Source organism: Pseudophryne corroboree, assembly GCF_028390025.1.
Source record: "Pseudophryne corroboree isolate aPseCor3 chromosome 3 unlocalized genomic scaffold, aPseCor3.hap2 SUPER_3_unloc_39, whole genome shotgun sequence".
Taxonomy (NCBI): domain Eukaryota; kingdom Metazoa; phylum Chordata; class Amphibia; order Anura; family Myobatrachidae; genus Pseudophryne; species Pseudophryne corroboree.
The window spans coordinates 966923-986993 of NW_026967529.1; the positions used below are offsets into that span (position 1 = coordinate 966923).

General features: G+C 46.6%; 1 protein-coding gene across 2 annotated transcripts in view; it reads right to left on the reverse strand.

Moving 5' to 3' along the window:
* Window positions 1–4613: 4613 nt before the first annotated feature.
* LOC134984154 (oocyte zinc finger protein XlCOF22-like) overlaps window positions 4614–20071 on the reverse strand; it is a 48318-nt gene continuing 32860 nt past the window's right edge. The window contains exon 5 of one of the 2 annotated variants that reach the window (XM_063949780.1): window positions 4614–6935. In XM_063949780.1, the coding sequence (XP_063805850.1) occupies window positions 5605–6935 (1331 nt within the window). In that variant the 3' untranslated portion in view covers window positions 4614–5604. Of the gene's footprint in view, window positions 6939–20071 lie in introns of both variants that reach the window. The other variant, XM_063949779.1, reaches the window with a different exon arrangement.

Sequence of the window (20071 nt, forward strand, 5' to 3'; positions counted from 1 at the left end):
TGCAATGTGTGTAACGTGCTCTACCTGGTGCAATGTGTGTAACGTGCTCTACCTGGTGCAATGTGTATAACGTGCTCTACCTGCTGCAATGTGTATAACGTGCTCTACCTGCTGCAATGTGTATAACATGCTCTACCTGCTGCAATGTGTATAACGTGCTCCACCTGCTGCAATGTGTATAACGTGCTCTACCTGCTGCAATGTATATAACGTGCTCTACCTGGTGCAATGTGTATAACGTGCTCTACCTGCTGCAATGTGTATAACGTGCTCTACCTGCTGCAATGTGTATAACGTGCTCTACCTGGTGCAATGTGTATAACGTGCTCTACCTGGTGCAATGTGTATAACGTGCTCTACCTGGTGCAATGTGTATAACGTGCTCTACCTGCTGCAATGTGTATAACGTGCTCTACCTGCTGCAATGTGTATAACGTGCTCTACCTGTCGCAATGTGTATAACGTGCTCTACCTGGTGCAATGTGTATAACGTGCTCTACCTGGTGCAATGTGTATAACGTGCTCTACCTGGTGCAATATGTATAACGTGCTCTACCTGGTGCAATGTGAATAACATGCTCTACATGCTGCAATGTGTATAACGTGTTCTGCCTGCTGCAGTGTGTATGACGTGCTCTACATGCTGCAATGTGTATAACGTGCTCTAACCGGCTGCAATGTGTATAACGTGCTCTACCTGCTGCAATGTGTATAACGTGCTCTACCTGCTGCAATGTGTGTAACGTGCTCTTCCTGGCGCAATGTGTATAACGTGCTCTACCTGCTGCAATGTGTATAACGTGCTCTACCTGGAGCAATGTGTATGACGTGCTCTACCTGGTGCAATGTGTATGACGTGCTCTACCTGGTGCAATGTGTATAACGTGCTCTACCTGCTGCAATGTGTATAACGTGCTCTACCTGCTGCAATGTGTATAACGTGCTCTACCTGCTGCAATGTGTATAACGTGCTCTACCTGCTGCAATGTGTATAACGTGCTCTACCTGCTGCAATGTGTATAACGTGCTCTACCTGGTGCAATGTGTATAACGTGCTCTACCTGGTGCAATGTGTATAACGTGCTCTACCTGCTGCAATGTGTATAACGTGCTCTACCTGCTGCAATGTGTATAACGTGCTCTACCTGCTGCAATGTGTATAACGTGCTCTACCTGCTGCAATGTGTATAACGTGCTCTACCTGCTGCAATGTGTATAACGTGTTCTACCTGGTGCAATGTGTATAACGTGCTCTACCTGCTGCAATGTGTATAACGTCCTGATTATGTCCCAGTCAGAGGTGAGTGAGGTGGAGGAGGTGAGTGAGGTGGAGGAGGTGAGTGAGAGGGAGGAGGTGAGTGAGAGTGAGGAGGTTAGTGAGGAGGGGGTGGCTGCTGCTGCAGCCTCCAGTGATAGTGATGGTGTTGTGGCTCCGCAGCCACGCACCACTACAAAGACGGGCCGCAATGTTAAATTCAGCTACGCTGAGAATATGGCTTTGGTGCGGGAGCTGATGAGGCATCATCGGCAGTTGTTTGGCCATGATGCTGCAAAGGTGTCGTCACGCAGGAAGAGTGTTCTGTGGGGGAAGGTTGTTGCGGCTGTGAATAGTGAGGGTGTGGTGAGGCGGACCGAGGACACGCGTCGTAAGCGTTTTTACAACATAAAGCGCCGTGTCAAGGCGAAGATGGCCAAGGAGGCTAAATCGGCCCGCCAAACCAGGGTGGACATCCCTTCCGTGCATCTTACCGTGATTGGGAAGAGCCTGTGCGTGCACTCATTCCGCCAGAAGTGGTTGGTGCCACTTATGTCCGGGATTCGGATCGGCCAAGGCAGGATGGTGAGTTGTGTTTTTTGTGCTTTGTCCTTAGTTGTCTGAAATGTCTTCTAGCTAATTGTGGTTGTCAGTTTGTGCATTCTTCTAATGTGTTGGTGATGTAGTGCAGGCATGGCCAACCTGTGGCTCTCCAGCTGATGTGAAACTACAAGTCCCATCATGCCTTGCCACAGTTTTGCTATTAGGGAATGCTAAAACTGTGGCAGGGCATGCTGGGATGTGTAGTTTCACTACATCTGGAGAGCCACAAGTTGGCCAGGCCTGATGTACTGTTTTTTTTTTTTTTAATTATTTCTGGTTGCCTTGGCGTTTTCCTGGTGTTGTAAGTGAAAAGTAAATGTTTGTAGGTGTGTTTTCATGCTTTAACATTTTTAATTTAATTGGGATCTATTTTTGTTAGTTGGTTTCTTCTAATCAAATTTATATTTCCGTCTGGTGCGGGATAAATCCTAGTTTATTGACTGCTCTCATTGTTCCCAGTCACTGCCCCGCGGCACATAGGATAAAAGTAGAAGGGGGATTCAGCCTATATACACCAGAGCTTCTTTATATCTATCAGAGGAAGGATCTCTATCAGAAGAATGGTTATAGCACTGTTTATATAACAGCATATATTATCATTATTACAGGCTGCTACTCTCTCCCCAGCCTCATTCATTCTTCAGATGTTATATTTCTGTAGCGGGTGCTGGAGATACAGAAAGGTGGTTCTCCTGATTTGTGGAGTCATTACATACAGACGTCATTACTAGTCACTGGTTACTACTCGTTATCTGACTGATTTATATTTATATCAGGCGTCACTCAGTGATTGGCAATAGTATTGTGTAGATACATGTTGGGACAACTTAGCAGGCCTTTGGAATGAAACAGGCAGAAAGCTGGATATTATCTATGTACTAACCTTGGGATAATATAATGTATACCTCGCTCTGTGACAGGGTTTCATATTGTATACCTTGTTACAGGGAATATCCCTTCTCAATAACAATATTGTCACAGAAGTGATACAAATGTGTAGCATTGGATATGCATGCCTTAGAGAACTGTGCTGTGTTACATGGTTACACATGATATGCTCAGTCACAGGAGAACACCTTTTATTACCAACAATATTGTTTTATTCAATGTGCATATCTTTGTGATGTGGTCAGTTATCAATTTATATATGTACTGAATGGGTAACACATGTGATTGGGGATTCTGCTCTGGTACAGGGTTTTACAATGATATACTTGGTTGGTACTTATTTCATGCCTATTGAAAAATCTATCTTAAATAAAAATAAAAGTTATGTTTTAATTTATTCATGAAACAAAGAAAAAAGAGTGCACCACACATTAAGGCTTCTTTAGATATAAGTCCACTAGCGTTTTTTTCTAAACCACCTAACCAGTCATTGCAATTTGCTTAATGGCGCACCTCCAACCAGATTAGCTAATCTTTGGTTCATACATAGAAGGATCATAAAACAATTATCATTTGGGCCTGTGCATAGTCCCTCAGACTTAACGTCTTCCCTGGAAATACTTGTGGATGGAGCCCTTCATTCGCTTAGGCAGGATTCAAGGGTGTTCAATCTGTTTAAATCAGAGCACTACATTTTGGCCACCGTGCTCGATTCTAGGTTTAAAGCCTACGTTGTATCTCTCTTTCCGGACACAAGTCTGCAGAGGAGGAAAGACCTGCTGGTGAGAAAATTGTCAGCTCAAGCGGAACGTGACCCGTCAACAGCTCCTCCTTCATTTTCTCCAGCAGCTGGAGCTGCGAGGAAAAGGATAACATTTCCGAGCCCACCCGCTGGACACAAAAGTAACACTACAAGTGACACATTAACAGGAAATTGTTTCTGTCATCATAGCGACAATTATCTGGAAATAAGATAATACACAGACACATAAAAAGACTCAACGGAAATCTTTTGTTTTTAAACAACTTTATTTCATATCTTTAATACAGATTTTTCTCTATATTTTAAACTTAAAAAATACTTTACTCTGCACAACATGGATAAAATATCCTTTAAATCACAGAAACAATTCAAGTTACATTATAGTATTGCAGGTAAGTAAAACAGATACATATCAGGAGAGCCAAAACCCTATGGGGGTCATTCAGACCCAACTGCAATAGCAGTTTGCTGGTGGTGGCAATATACACGTGCGCAGCGGTCGTGCAGACACACATTGCGGTCGCATCCCTGAGGGGTGAACACAGGTGGGCCGGGACCATTTTCCGGGGGGCTGCGTGATATCACATATGCGTTCCTCTTTAACCCCCTATAAGCTTCCAGAGTGCACCTCATATCTCATCTTTTCCAAGTTACTACAAACGATATGAGATCGGTAGCAGCACTACTTTCAGGATTATTACACAGAACACACATAAAGGCTGACACAGCAAATAACAGTAACACATACAAGGGATTAATTAGAAATAAGGAAGCACAATCATCATTAAGTCTAATTATCAACTGGTTCTCTGTGGGACCCATACACCTCTTTACTGCCACCAGCAGCCCCAGGTACTGCACTGCGGCCATCCGCCCCGTCTCCCCCCACTACTGCCACCACCCTGTCTCCCACCCCACTACTGCCACATCTCCCCCCACTACTGTCACCGCCCCATCTCCCCCCACAACTGCCACCCACCCCGTCTCCTCCCACTACTGCCACCACCCCATATCCTCCCGCTACTGCCACCTGCCCAATCTCCCCCCACTACTGCCACTCGCCCTGCCTCCCCCCACTACCGCCACCCGCCCTGTATCCCCCCACTACTGCCACTGCCCTGTCTCCCCTCTGACACCTTAGTGCTGCTTGAGGACAATATTACCCACAGACAGTGCCTCCGGCAGCCCCCGCTGCAGCACTAGTGCCACCACCCTGTCTCCACCTCTGACATCTAAGAACTTCTTGGGGATTCTTGGTACTGCTGGTAACAGTTCTTCATCTGCAGATGGCAGCAAGCAGGGCAGTAACGAGGCAGAAGCTGCTTCTGGTACCATGGACCCTGGTCATGTAGGGTTGGGATAGCCCATTATGTAATAGAGTCACCATCTTACAGGCAGCCGGTGAAGGGAGCAGAGAATGGGTGTTATGTGGCAGGAACGGGCTGGTTAGGTAAAAGCCTGGCTGCTGCATTCTGTACAAGCTACAAGCGGTGCAATTCTTTTGCTAGGAGACCCAGGTAGAAGAAATTGGAGTAGTCTATGCGTGATGATACAAGTACATGTATGACTGTAGGTAGATCTTCTGAGGGAATAAAGTGTTGGAGTCTGACTATGTTCCTCAGATGAGGATCTGATTGTGGCAGATACTGATGTCTAAGTGTCACTCCACTATCCAGGACACCAAGATTCCACACATGATCAGCATTTTGTAACTCTGAACCCCCAAGCGTAAGTCTGGTTGGTTTGCAAAGCTGAACTGTAGCCCTGCCCTTTGGTGGTGAGCTTAAAGACCTGCTTCATCAGGACTGAATCACAGCCAACTGGCATCACCCACACCTGGAGCTCAGCTAGACAACCCTTTAGGATTGGTACTGGGTTCTCAGTACCTAGAGCAAAGACAGGTCATCTGTATAGCAGTGGTAGATGAGGGCATGACATCTGATTATTTCACCCGGTGGTAACATGTATATTGCAAAAAGCATAGGAGATAGGATAAGAACCTTGAAGAACAATGCATGGCAATGATAAGTATACTCCAGAAGATTAAAATGGTTCCTCATCTGAGTGATGTCTATTGTGTGTAACAAGAGATGATTTATTTCTCAGAGTATAGAAATCGCTTCTCACCTGTGTGACTTCTGTAATGTCTAACAAGAGCTGATTTGTGTGCAAAACATTTCCCACACTCAGAACATGGAAATGGCTTCTCACCTGTGTGAGTTCGCTGATGTGTAATAAGTTCTGATTTCTGTGTAAAACATTTCTCACACTCAGAACATGGAAATGCCTTCTCACCTGTGTGACTTCTGTGATGTATAACAAGAACTGATTTCTGTGTAAAACATTTCCCGCACTCAGAGCAAGAAAATGGCTTCTCACCTGTGTGAGTTCTCTGATGTCTAACAAGATGTGATTTGTCTGCAAAACCTTTCCCACACTCAGAACATGGAAATGCCTTCTCACCTGTGTGACTTTGCTGATGGGTAACAAGTCGTGATTTGTGTGTAAAACATTTCCCGCACTCAGAGCAAGAAAATGGCTTCTCACCTGTGTGACTTCTGTGATGTATGACAAGATCTGATTTACATGCAAAACATTTCCCACACTCAGAGCAAGAAAATGGCTTCTCACCTGTGTGACTTCTGTGATGTATAACAAGATCTGATTTACATGCAAAACATTTCCCACACTCAGAACATGGAAATGGCCTCTCACCTGTGTGACTTCTGTGATGTATAACAAGATCTGATTTACATGCAAAACATTTCCCACACTCAGAACATGGAAATGGCTTCTCACCTGTGTGACTTCTCTGATGTCTAACAAGATTGGATTTCCAGGTAAAACTTTTCCCGCACTCAGAGCAAGAAAATGGCCTCTCACCTGTGTGACTACTCTGATGTCTAACAAGAAGTGATTTAAGTGCAAAACATTTCCCACACTCAGAACATGGAAATGGCTTCTCACCTGTGTGACTTCTCTGATGTATAACTAGATGTGATTTCTTTGTAAAACATTTCGCACACTCAGAACATGGAAATGGCTTCTCACCTGTGTGACTTCTCTGATGTATAACAAGTTGTGATTTCTTTGTAAAACATTTCCCACACTCTGAACATATCAGTGGCCTTCCACCTGCCTTACCTGTGTGTGGGTTAATAGGCTTTGTGTTCTTTGTAAAACATTTGGCATCTATAGAACAGGGAAACACTGTATCTACTGTCAGAGCTGTAACAGATGCACCAATATCAGAGTCATCAGGAGAACATTTCCCAGGATCAGGGGGATCAGCTGATAGAGCTGGATGTATAATTGGGGTAATGGGATTAGCTCCTGGAGAATCCTGTCTACTGTCATTATCTTTTATGTCACAATCCGAGGATAACATTAGATGTCCTTCTGAGATGTTCCTGCTTGTGTGTCCATCTGCTGGAAATAAAATACATTACGGAAATGTGACATTTTCTGTAACAATATTAATCCTGTAAACAATAGGAGAAGACGACTCTCTGGGACACTTAATTGTAAATGTGTGTGTATAATAAAACATAACTTTTAATGAAGGCTTTATAATATTGTGTCTCAGACTATCATTGTGTCCACCCTCCTGAGAACACTCACAATAACATATGTAATATTATAATAAGACTTAGATATCTCTCTCTTGTACTGGTAACTAACCATGAAGTATAAATGGAGATGTAGTCACTCGCCAAGTCCTATGTCAGCAACAATGTAAAACAATGGATAGGGGAACATATCGTATGATTTGGAGATTCTAGATGAACAATAATATCAGTCATATGAGCTGATGGATCAGAGAAATGTCTCCTAACGTTACTCCTGGAAGCATTGGTAAGGTAGAATTCCTTTATGTGTGCTCATACGCTGGTAAGCCTGTACATGTGTTACTCACCCTTATATAACGTATATTGCTACAGCAGAGTAGGTGTGGAACAAGGTACTTTACATGCAATACACCATATAATACCCTGTAATCATCATCATCATCATCATCTGCTAGGTTATACTCTACTTTCTCTTATGTACTAGAGGACACTTGAGTCCATTTAGTACCATGGGGTATAGATGGGTCCTTTGGGAGCCACTGGCACTTTAAAAGTTTAATAGTGTGGGCTGGCCCCTCCCTCTATGCCCCTCCTACCAGACTTAGTTTAGAAAATGTGCCCGGAGGAGCCGGTCACAGCTAGGGGAGCTCCTAGGAGTTTTCTTAGCTTTTTATTTTCTAGACATAGGTTACAGGAAGGCTGCTGGCAACAGCCTCCCTGCTTCGTGGGTTTTAGGCGGGGAGGGGGTAGAAACTAACTTCCTGAAGAATAGTGATGGGTACCGGAAATTTTTCGGGTTTTGTGTTTTGGTTTCGGTTCCGGTTCCGCGGGCGTGTTTTGGATTCAGGCGCATTTTGGCAAAACCTCCCTGAAAATGTTTTGTCAGATGCGGGTGTGTTTTGGATTGTTGTTTTTTTTTTTTTTCAAAAAACCCTCAAAAACAGCTTAAATCATAGAATTTGGGGGTCATTTTGATCCCATACTATTAACCTCAATAACCATAATTTCCACTCATTTCCAGTCTATTCTGAACACCTCACAATATTATTATTTTTACTTCTAAAATTTGCACCAAGGTTGCTGGATGACCAAGCTAAGCGACCCAAGTGGCTGACACAAACACCTGGCCCATCTAGGTGTGGCACTGCAGTGTCAGACAGGATGGCCGATTTAAAAAATAGTCCCCAAACAGCACATGATGCAAATAAAAAAAAAAGAGGTGCACCAAGGTCGCTGGATGGCTAAGCTAAGCGACCCAAGTGGCCAACACAAACACCTGGCCCACCTAGGAGTGACACTGCAGTTTTCTAGCGAGAGGATGTGAATCTGAACCACTAGCCATGAACATAGGCCAGGGCCTCAGCCGTTCCTTGCCACTCCGTGTCGTAAATGGCATATTGGCAAGTTTACGCTTCTCATCAGATGCTTTTAATTTAGATTTTTGGGCCATTTTACTGAACTTTTGTAGTATGCTTTACAACACAGAGGTAGAGCAATGGACTACTGTACCGTACTGCTATATATATATACTGGTGGTCACCAAAATTCTGCACTGTCCTACTATATAATACTGCGCACAACTAAAATGCACCACAGGTGTGGATGGATGGTATACTTGACGACACACAGGTAGGTAGAGCAGTGGACTACTGTACCGTACTGCTATATAATACTGGTGGTCACTGGTCAGCAAAATTCTGCACTGTCCTCCTATACTACAATGCAGCGTTTTTCAGGCAGAGAACGTAGATATTTTCAGCACACTGAATACAGAAACTGATAGAATACTGCACGTCCTCTCCCTATCATCTCCAATGCACGAGTGAAAATGGCGGCAACGCGCGGCTCCTTATATAGAATATGATTCGAGAATCCGACAGCGGGATGATGACGTTCGGACCGCAAAATTTTAAAAATCCAAACCCCCTCCCGTCTTCTTTAGAGGTGGTCGGGGAAGATCAAAAAAACCTGCACCAACAGGTTCCCAGGAACAGAATCCAGGTTCTGCTTCCTCCAAATATTCAGCATGATGGTGGACCTGTCAGCCTGGAGATCAGACAGGTGGGAGCGAGACTAAAAGATTTCAGTTACGTCTGGGCGTCATCATGCCTAGACCCCTGGGTGACGGATATTGTTACCCAGGGGTACAGACTGGAGTTTCAGGAACTCCCACCTCACAGATTCTTCAAATCAGGCTTACCAGGTTCGCAGACAGAAAGTGCTATTCTACAGGAAGCCATTCAAAAAAGAGGATTTTGGTACTTACCGATAAATCCATTTCTCTGAATCCTCTAGGGGACACTGGAGTCCTATACAGTAGGGGTGTGAAGCCTTGAACCGGAGGTGTGGCACAATCTTAAATTAACATTGTCTGCACAGCCGGCTCCTCTCCCTTCACATCCCTCCTCCCTCAGTTTGAAGAATTGTGACTGAGAATAGGACATAACACTATAGACCATGGCGAGGAACCGAACCGTACAACATATCAAAGAGCGGCCAAGAACTCTTAACCGAATAACAAACGCTGTTTGTACGAACTGATTAAAACAAGAACTTGGAACACAGCAGGCTGACAGCACCGGGGCGGGCGTCCAGTGTCCCCTAGAGGATTCAGAGAAATGGATTTAATCGGTAAGTACCAAAATCCTCTTTTCTCTTTCATCCACTAGGGGACACTGGAGTCCTATACAGTAGGGGACGTCCCAAAGTTTTCCCCCAGGGAGGGAGTGCTGTCGGTGGCCTGCAAAACTAAACGTCCGAACTTAGATTCTCCGGACGCAAAAGTATCAAACTTGTAAAATCTTATGAACGTGTGGGCTGAAGACCACGTCGCCGCTCTGCAAAGTTGAGTAGTGGAAGCACGTCTGGCAGCCGCCCACGAGGCACCCACTGATCGGGTAGTATGAGCACCCGTCTGACCCGGAACCTGTTTGCCACAGGAAATATAAGCCTGCCGAATGGCAAGTCTAATCCATCTGGACAAAGTCTGCTTAGAGGCCGGCCAACCCTTCTTTGGCCCATCATAAAGAACAAATAAATGGTCCGACTTTCTGAAGGACGACGTAACCTGTACGTATACCCGTAAAGCTCGGACAACATCCAATGACACGTCCTCATCTGTGAGACCATGGAAAGACGGGACCACTATTGGCTGGTTTACATGAAACCCCGACACCACCTTCGGAAGGAAGTCTGCTCTTGCACGGAGTTCCGCCCTATCCTCATGAAAAACTAAGAAAGGGCTCTTACAGGATAAAGCTCCCAACTCAGAAACCCGCCATGCCGAAGCCAAGGCCAGTAATAACGTGACCTTCCAAGAAAGATATTTCAGGTCCGTTCTCGTCAATGGCTCAAGAGTCGGTGACTTCAAATATTCTAACACCAACCCTAAGTCCCATGGTGCCGTGGGAGGACGAAAAGGGGATTGAATCCTCAGAACCCCCTGTAAAAAGGTTTGAATCTCTGGTAAGGATGCTAGCCGCTCTTGAAAAAGGATGGAGAGAGCCGAAATCTGAACCTTCAAGGAGCCCAATCTGAGTCCTCCCTCTAGACCGGCCTGAAGGACAAAAGTAGAAGTCGCGATAAAGTTAGATGAATTCCATCCCCGTTCCTGACACCAAGCCATGTACCGTCTCCAAATCCTGTAGTAGTGCCTGGCTGTGACCGGTTTCCTTGCGGCAATCATTCTAGGAATGGCCGTTCGTGGGATCCCTCTGTTTCTTAAGATACGGGTTTCAATAGCCACGCCGTCAAACGCAGCCTGTTCAGATCGGGGTGTAGGAACGGTCCCTGAGATAGCAGGTCCTCTCTCTGAGGTAACCTCCAAGGATCTTCCGCAAATAACCCTCGCAGGTCGGTGTACCAACTCCTGCGGGGCCAATCTGGTGCGATTAGAATGACCCACACTCGTTTCCGCTTTATTCTTTTCAGAACCCTGGGTATGAGTGTGAAAGGTGGAAAAATGTAAACCCTCCTGTAACACCAAGGAAGTGTTAATGCGTCCACTCCTTCTGCTGCTGGATCTCGAGTTCTTGATACATAACTGGGCAGCTGATGATTTTGTCGAGACGCCATTAGATCCATCTGAGGCAGACCCCATCTTATCACAATCATGTTGAAAATCCGTGGATGAAGGCACCACTCCCCCGGATGCATGTCCTGGCGACTGAGGTAATCTGCCTCCCAGTTCTCCACACCTGGAATGAACACTGCGGAGAGAATGATGTCTTTTCTTTCTGCCCACAACAAGATCTTTGTGGCCTCCTTTAACGCCATCCTGCTCTTTGTTCCTCCTTGATGGTTTATGTAAGCTGTCGTCGTGACATTGTCAGACTGAATCCTGATGTGTTGATTCATGACTAGGTCTTCTGCTAAGAGAAGGGCATTGTAGACTGCTCTTAGTTCAAGTATATTTATGGGTAATTTGCTTTATTGTAGCGTCCACCGTCCCTGAAACTGATGGTCCTCTAGGACGGCTCCCCAACCTCTGAGACTGGCATCCGTCGTCAGGATCTTCCAATCCCAAATGCCGCATTTCTTGCCGGCTGTAAGGTTCTTGTGTAACGACCACCATGTCAAGGAGACCCGTACTTGTGGTTGAAGTCGGATTCTCCGATGTAGGAGCCAGTGCGAGCCTGCTCCCTGAGCAATGAGGTTCATCTGGAATGGTCGGGAATGAAGTCTGCCATACTGGAGAGCTTCGAACGACGCCACCATCTTCCCGAGAAGTTGCACACAGAGGTGCAGAGAAACGGTCTACGTCCTCAGTACCTGAGCCACTAATCTCTGTAGGTCCTGTACCTTACTCTCTGGTAGGAACACACGTAATAGGACCGTGTCCAAGATGAGACCGAGGAATTGAATCCGTTGAGTCGGTACGAGGTTGGACTTTTGGAAATTGACAATCCATCCATGTTGAATTAGAAATTGATGTGATGTCTGAACATCCTTGAGCAGTCGATTCTGAGATGGAGCTTTGATCAGTAAATCGTCCAGATAAGGTATAATCGTGACCCCCCAACAGTCTCAGTCCTGCCACCATGATCGCCATGATCTTTGTGAAAATTCTTGGGGCTGACGCTAGACCGAACGGTAAAGCCCGGAATTGGTAGTGCTCCGCCACCAGTGCGAACCGTAAGTAAGCCTGGTGAGGAGTCCAGATTGGGATATGCAGATATGCATCCTTTATGTCCATGGATACCATGAACTCGCTTGGCTCTAAGCCTGCAATGACTGATTGGATTGATTCTATCTTGAATCTGTAGACTCTTAAAAACTGGTTGAAAACTTTTAAATTGAGTATTGGTCTGACCGTCCCGTCTGGTTTTGGCACGACAAAAAGATTGGAATAGAACCCCGTTCCTCTCGGAGAAGCGGGAACCGGAATAATGACCTCTGCTTGAAGCAATTTGTGAATTGCTGCCCGTAGTGCCCTTGCTTTTTGAGGGCACTGAGGCAATCCTGTTGTAAAAAACTGACTGTGAGGCCTCTGTTGAAATTCCAGTTTGTATCCCTGAGAGATTAAGTTGTTCACCCAAAGTTCTGGTGAGGTTTTGGCCCAGATGTCCTGAAAACCTTCCAGTCGGCCGCCCACCAAGGGGGACCCCAGGTGAGCTGGGAGGCCGTCATGCCACGGTCTTGTCAGCAGGTTTATCCTGCTTTCTGGTTGCTGCTTGCGAGCAGCCTCTACCTCTGCCCCCGCGTGCTTGTGCACCGAACCCCCTACCTCGGGCTCGAAAGGACTGTGACCTAAATTAAGTAAAAGATGGTCCTGAATAACCTCTCCTAGTTTGTGGAGCGGTTCTCGTATAAGGAGTTGGCAGAAAAGTGGACTTCCCCGCTGTAGCCTGCGAAATCCACTTGTCCAACTCTGGTCCGAACAGCATTTCACCCCCAAAGGGAATGGATTCTACCGCCTTCTTGGTGTCAGAGTCACCTTGCCATTCTCCGAGCCATAAAATCCTTCTAGCCGATATGGCCGATGCAGATATGCGCGATGCTATTCTGCTAATATCCTTAGAAGCTTGACACAAGTATGAAGCAGATTCTCGAATGTGTAATCTCTTCTAAGCTATTTTCCTCCTCAATAGCTTGTACGATCCGGCCAGACCATGCACCCATGGCTTTGTTGACCCAAGCACAGATGATCGCAGGTCTCTGCGCTGCACCTGCTGCTACAAACATTGATTTTAACGCCGTGTCAACTTTACGGTCGGACGCATCCTTTAACGTAGTTACGTTAGGAATTGGCAAGATTGTCTTCTTTGACAATCTTCCTAGTGAAGCATCCACTACCGGTGGGTTTTCCCACTTGTCCATTACACCCTTAGGTAGGGGGTAAGTTACCTGAAAACGTTTCGGAAATTGAAAACGTTTGTCAAGTTGTTTCCAAGCCTCCTCCATCTGAGACTGGAGGGATTTAGGAATGGGAAACGCTGCTGAACGCGGCTTCTGGGATTCGAACAAATCGAAATCCTCCGGCTCCCGGACTTCCTCTTCCTTAAAGCTTAGGATGTCCTTAACCGCGTCAATTAAGGAATCCAGACCAGAGATCGCCGAGTCTTCTTCAGGAAAATCGGCGTCTAGGATGGGTTCAATTAACTCACCTTCTTCCGTATCCAGAAGAAAACCCTCTTCCTCCGCAGTTTCTGGTATAATAGGAAAAGTTCTTTTAACAGCCCTGCGCACACTCGTCTCAGCGTGTGTGGGCGGTGTTAACTTGATGAGAAATTCCTCCATTGTCTTTGAGAATCCCGCAGCCCATTCTGATTGCTGCTTGCGGGATTCTGCCATTTCCTTGGAGATTCTATTGGCAAGGTTGTCTTCCCATGCCTTAGCCAGAGCACTGCTCCCAGGTGGAGCGTCCTTGTCTAAGCAGGAGTCGCACACCCCGGAGCTGCCAACCCGCGTGCTCTTCTTGTTACATTTCGTACAAACATAGCAGGTCTTTGAGGTCTTGGTAGCCTTAGACATGTTGTTTTTCTTTTTAAAACCCCCTCATCAGGGTATTACGCAGCGCTTTCACCCTTTAAACTAGGAAGAGAAAGACTGGGAGATGACGGAAGCGAAGGTATTGGATCCGGCTGGAATTACCTGTCCCCTTTTCTTTATAAAAGGAACAGGTCAAAAAATAAAAAATAAAAAATAAAACACCAGCCGACTCTCAACCCTCACACCCCAACTGTAAATCAGCCACGATGTTAAAGTTGGCTTGCTTCTGTGTATTTTCTCCGGGATCTTTGAACAGACGTCCCTTGAAAATATAATTTGTAAAGTTTGTTTAATTTTCAGGAGATCCTCATATTGTATATATACACATTTCCCCAGCAGAGGGAGCGGTTTCCTAACTCTCTCTATTATCTTATGCCTGTACTAACCAGGCCGTGCAGCAGGGGGAAGGGGAGGACCCATCCCTCACCTCATCCTGGCGCCAAAACGAACAAACATGATCCCCACTATGTAAGTTCATATGGTGTGGTTCTGTTAATATCCTTAGCCTTTTAACATTGATCTCCCCCTCTGCCGCTACACAGCGCGCTCCGGACCCGCCGGCTGGCGTGCGCGCGACGGGTCCGTCTTCCGCAGCGGTGCCCGTGCTCCTCTCCGCACGTGAGTCACCCCATTTGCAAATCGCCCAGGGGCCGCCGGCTGGCGCGCGCGACGGGTCCGTCTCCCGTAGCGGCGCCTGTTCTCCGCTCTGCTCTGATCTTGCTGTGCAGCGCACCGCTTCCGCCGTCCCCCCTGCTACAGGGAAGACAGGCTGAGTCCCGCGCCGCACTAAGTCTCCCACGCGCCGCCATGCCCTTCCTCCCTGATTAGCTGTATAAAAGGGAATTTTAAACAATATTCGCAGTAGAGGTTTTAGAGAGAGAGGGAAAGAAAAAAAAAATTATATCTTTTCTAACTGGATCCCTAGGCTAAGCTTGTACCAGTACTCACTATTAGCTGATTTGAGGATCTCCTGTGGAGAGATGCAGGTCCCTTCAATAGGGATATTTGTCTCTCTGATCTTAGGCAGCTTTGTCCCCCCTTTATTAGGGTTACGCAGCCCCTTTTAGATTTTCAGTCAGGAGCTCAAGTGCTCAATGTATTGTGCCTCCAGCACAATTCTTCAAACTGAGGGAGGAGGGATGTGAAGGGGGAGGAGCCGGCTGTGCAGACAATGTTAATTTAAGATTGTGCCACACCTCCGGTTCAAGGCTTCACACCCCTACTGTATAGGACTCCAGTGTCCCCTAGTGGATGAAAGAGAAACTGGTACAAACAAATGTTATTGTTCCAGTTCCACCTCACCCAAAAATCAAGGGTTATTACTCAAACTTGTTTGTGGTACCAAAACCGGATGGTTCGGTAAGGCCTATATTGAACCTGAAGGTGCTGAAACCCTACTTGAGGGTTTTCCAATTCAAGATGGAGTCTCTGAAAGCGGTGCTCTCAGGACTGGAGGAGGGGGAATTCCTAGTATCCCTGGATATCAAGGATGCGTACTATCACATTCCGATCTGGCCGCCTCACCAGGCCTATTTACGGTTTGCACTACAGGACTGTCACTATCCGTTCCAAACATTGCCATCTGGCCTCTCCACAGCACCGAGGGTGTTCACCATGGTCATGGCGGAGATGATGCTACTCCTACGCAAACAGGGAGTGAACATAATTCCATATCTGGATGATCTGCTGATAGAGGCATCTTCCAAGGAGAAGCTGTTGCAGAGTATTAAGCTCTCAACTCAACTACTCTGGGATCATGGGTGGATCCTGAACCTTCCAAAGTCACATTTGGAACAGACAAGGAGACTGCCTTTCCTGGAGATGACACTCAACACGGAAGTGCAGAGGGTGTTTCTACCGGTGGAGAAAGCTTTGGTGATCCAATCAATGGTCCGGGATGTCGTGAAACCTCCCCGGGTATCGGTTCATCGGTGCATTTGTCTTCTGGGGAAGATGGTATCCTCCTACGAGGCTCTACAATACGGAAGACTCCATGCACGCTTCATCCAGCTGGATCTCCTGGACAACTGGTCGGGATTGCATCTTCACATGCACCAACGGATATGCCTGTCGCCGAATGCCAGAATTTCACTACTCTGGTGGCTGCAAACTTCTCACCTGCTCGAGGGCCGCAGGTTCAGGATTCAGAATTGGATTCTTCTAACCACGGATGCAAGCCTCACCCAGGGGGAAAACTTCCAAGGAAAGTGGTCAAGCCAGGAACCGGTCCTTCCAATAAACATTCTGGAACTAAGAGCCATATACAATGGCCTTCTAAAAGTGGCTCATCTTCTACAATATCGAGTCATGCAGGTTCAGTCGGACAACATCACAGCGGTGTCCTACATAAACAGGCAGGGTGGAACGAAGAGCAGGGCTGCAATGTCAGAGGTAACAAGAATCCTCCTCTGGGCAGAACGACATGCGCTGGTGCTGTAGGCGTTCATTCCTCAGCAGACACAATCTCCTTCCAGGAGAATGGGGCCTCCACCCAGAGGTATTCACAGAGGTAACACGCCGATGGGGTGTACCTCAGATAGACATGATGGCCTCTCGCCTCAACAAGACGCTTCGGAGGTACTGTTCCAGGTCACGAGACCCACAGGTAGTGGCGGTGGACGCCCTGGTGACTCCGTGGGTGTTCCAGTCAGTATATGTGTTCCCTCCACTTCCACTCATCCCAAGGATTCTAAAACTAATAAAAAGATAACCAGTTCCAGCGATCCTCATTGCTCTTGACTGGCCAATGCAGGCTTGGCACGCGGATCTTCCGAGGCCTCTTCCTCTTCGTGAGGACCTTCTACTGCAGGGGCCGTTCGCCTATCACGACTTACCGCAGCTACGTTTGACGGCATGGAGGTTGAATGCCAGATCTTAGCTCGGAAGGGCATACCGAATAAATTTTTTTTCCTACTCTGATCCAAGTTAGGAAGGGGGTAACGTCTAAGCATTACCATCGGATTTGGAAAAAGTATGTGTTTTGGTATGAATCCAAGAAGTTTCCTACGGTGGAGTTTCAACTGGGACATTTTCTCTTTCTGCAAGCGGGTGTGGATGTTGGCCTACGCCTGGGCTCCATCAAGATCCAGATTTTGGCCTTGTCTATTTTCTTCCAGAAACAATTGGCTGCTATCCCTGAGGTTCACACTTTCTTGAGAGGAATTCTGCACATCCAACCACCCTTTGTGCCTCTTATGTCACCTTGGGATCTTAATGTGGTGCTGCAGTTCCTGCAATCGGATTGGTTCGAACCTTTACAGGAGGTGGACGTAAAGTTTCTTATTTGGAATGCAGTCACGTTGTTGGCCTTGGCTTCTGCCAGACGTCTGTCAGAATTGGGTGCATTTTCGCACAAGAGCCCCTACTTGATTTTCCATGAGGATAGAGCGGAGCTCAGAACGCGTCAGCAATTTCTCCCTAAGGTTGTGTCGGCTTTTCATATAAACCAACCTATTGTGGTGCCAGTGGCTACTGACACCTCAATTACCTCAAAGTCCGTGGATGTCGTGCGGGCTTTGAAAATCTATGTGAAGAGAACTACTCGTCACAGGAAGTCAGACGCACTATTTGTACTTTATGAACCCAACAAGATTGGGTGTCCTGCTTCTAAGCAGACAATTTCACGCTGGATCAGGCTTACTATCCAGCATGCTTATTCCACGTCAGGATTGACAATTCCAAAATCTGTTCAGGCCCACTCTACCCGTAAAGTGGGTTCTTCCTGGGCAGCTGCCCAGGGTGTCTCGGCTATTCAGCTTTGCTGAGCAGCTACTTGGTCAGGGTCGAACACGTTTGCTAGGTTTTACAAGTTCTATACTTTGACCAAACTTGAGGTCCTCAGACGCCAATCAGTTCTGCAGGAACCTCAGTACTCTCACTCCTGTACTGGGAGCTTTGGTACATCCCCATGGTACTAAATGGATCCCAGCATCCTCTAGGACGTAAGAGAAAATAGGATTTTAATTACCTACCGATAAATCCTTTTCTCGTAGTCCATAGAGGATGCTGGGTGCCCGCCCTGTGCTTCGTATTACTGCATTGTTAATTGGTTCAGTATTGTTGGTTCAGCTGTTGCTGAATTGTTCCAAGTTGGTTAGTTTGGCCTTATGTTATGTGTGAGCTGGTGTGAATCTCACCACTATCTGTGTAATTCCTTCTCTCGAAGTATGTCCGTCTCCTCGGGCACAGTTTCTAGACTAAGTCTAGTAGGAGGAGCATAGAGGGAGGGGCCAGCCTACACTATTAAACTCTCAAAGTGCCAGTGGGTCCCAAAGGACTTGTCTAGCCCCCCTGGTACTAAATGGACCCCAGCATCCCCAACAGACTACGAGAAAAGGACATCCCCATCATCAGTGTCTTACCTCTATTCTCTCAATAGTAATAAGGATGATGTGTGTACGGTAAGTATGATACAGAGAATTACATATCAGAATCTATACTGCTGCCGCGATACTTTGTATTCTCTAGGATACGTTCGCTGCATAAACCTTGCAGCTTTTTCAAAGGTTTATGCAGCGAAACGCGTCAGGCATTTACCCTTTTGAACAGGACAACCCGGAATTGGACCCGAACCAGCCCATATCACCTACCAGCTATCCAGTGGAGTCCTAGAGAGGCACCATCCTATCTCCGCATCGCATGAGGTACCCACCATACATGGGATATTGCAATAACCCTCTAGCGGCATATGGAACTTTTATTTGGACTCTATACCATCTAAAAGGGACTCTTTATAGTGGAATTTAACTGGACATATCATCTATGGGCAAAATGTGGAACGGATCCTAGAGAATACAAAACATCAGTCCTGAATAATTTCCTGGGGTAAACTTCATCCATCTTATATCATTGGCTAAATCATTCCTTGCTTACAATTGGCTTATTTTGCACAAAATACTGCTTTTTAAAGAGTTATTGTTTTTTAATAAATTGTTTTCAAATGTACACACTTAGTGAATGGTACTGTTCTTTCCTCTCATAGCGCAGCATCCTATTCTTTTCTATTGTTACCATATAGGGAGTGACTCCCCTAAATACTGGCTGCTGCTTAGCCAAGCACCTCGCTTCATAGCGCCCGAATACCCCTGGGTATTTTTTTCCTTATGCCCCAATCCTACTGCCCTATAGCGGCTCGCTCTGCTCACTCCGGGCACTGTTCACTGCCGCAGCCTAGTGACGCTGCTGAAGCCACGGGCTGTATTCTGGGGCTATGTGCGGCCAGTCTTTCCTGCATGCTTCGGACAGATACCTGACTTGAAGGTGCTTTTGGCTCAGACGGGAGTACTTGCTCTTCAGATAACACAGGTGCGTAGCTCCCGCTACTGCTGGGGACAGAACGGGCTGCCCACAGTCACCGGAGCCCAGCGGTGATATTGGGGAGGGAGATGGCTGCCATTTTGGATCCTGGTGCGTGGCCACTGAATGCTTTGCCTTCTGCCTTCAATAAGGTTTAATATAACAGTGTCCTGACGGCTGGACCGGGGTCACTACAATAAATTGAAGCATTTGCCTGGAAGTGAAACTACCTTCTATTTATATAGTACCACTATAATCTACTTCCCTGGAAGAAAAAAAGACAAGGCTGAGATTTGAACTTTTATGGAGCGTAAACGTATGCCCACATCCACAACAGCCTGCAGGAAGTGCAAGGAATGTCCCAGATGAAAATCCACAGCAGAATACGGTTGACCCTGACACCAAGAGACACATTTCTTCCATATGCGATGGTAATGTTTCGATGTGACCATCTGGCCGGCTTGGAGCATAGTCGAGATAACCTTGCCCGGAATCTTTCCTGGCAAAAATCCTCCCAATATACTTCCAATGCATCAAACATAGCAGTGGTAAGTCTGGATAGATGAATGGCCCTTGTGTAAGACGATCATCCTGAATTGGCAGAGGCCAGGGGCCTACGAGTAATAAGGCTAGAATGTCTACATACCAGGCCCTGCGGGGCCAGTCTGGGGCAATCAGAATTGCCTGAACCCTGTCCCCTTAAGTCCT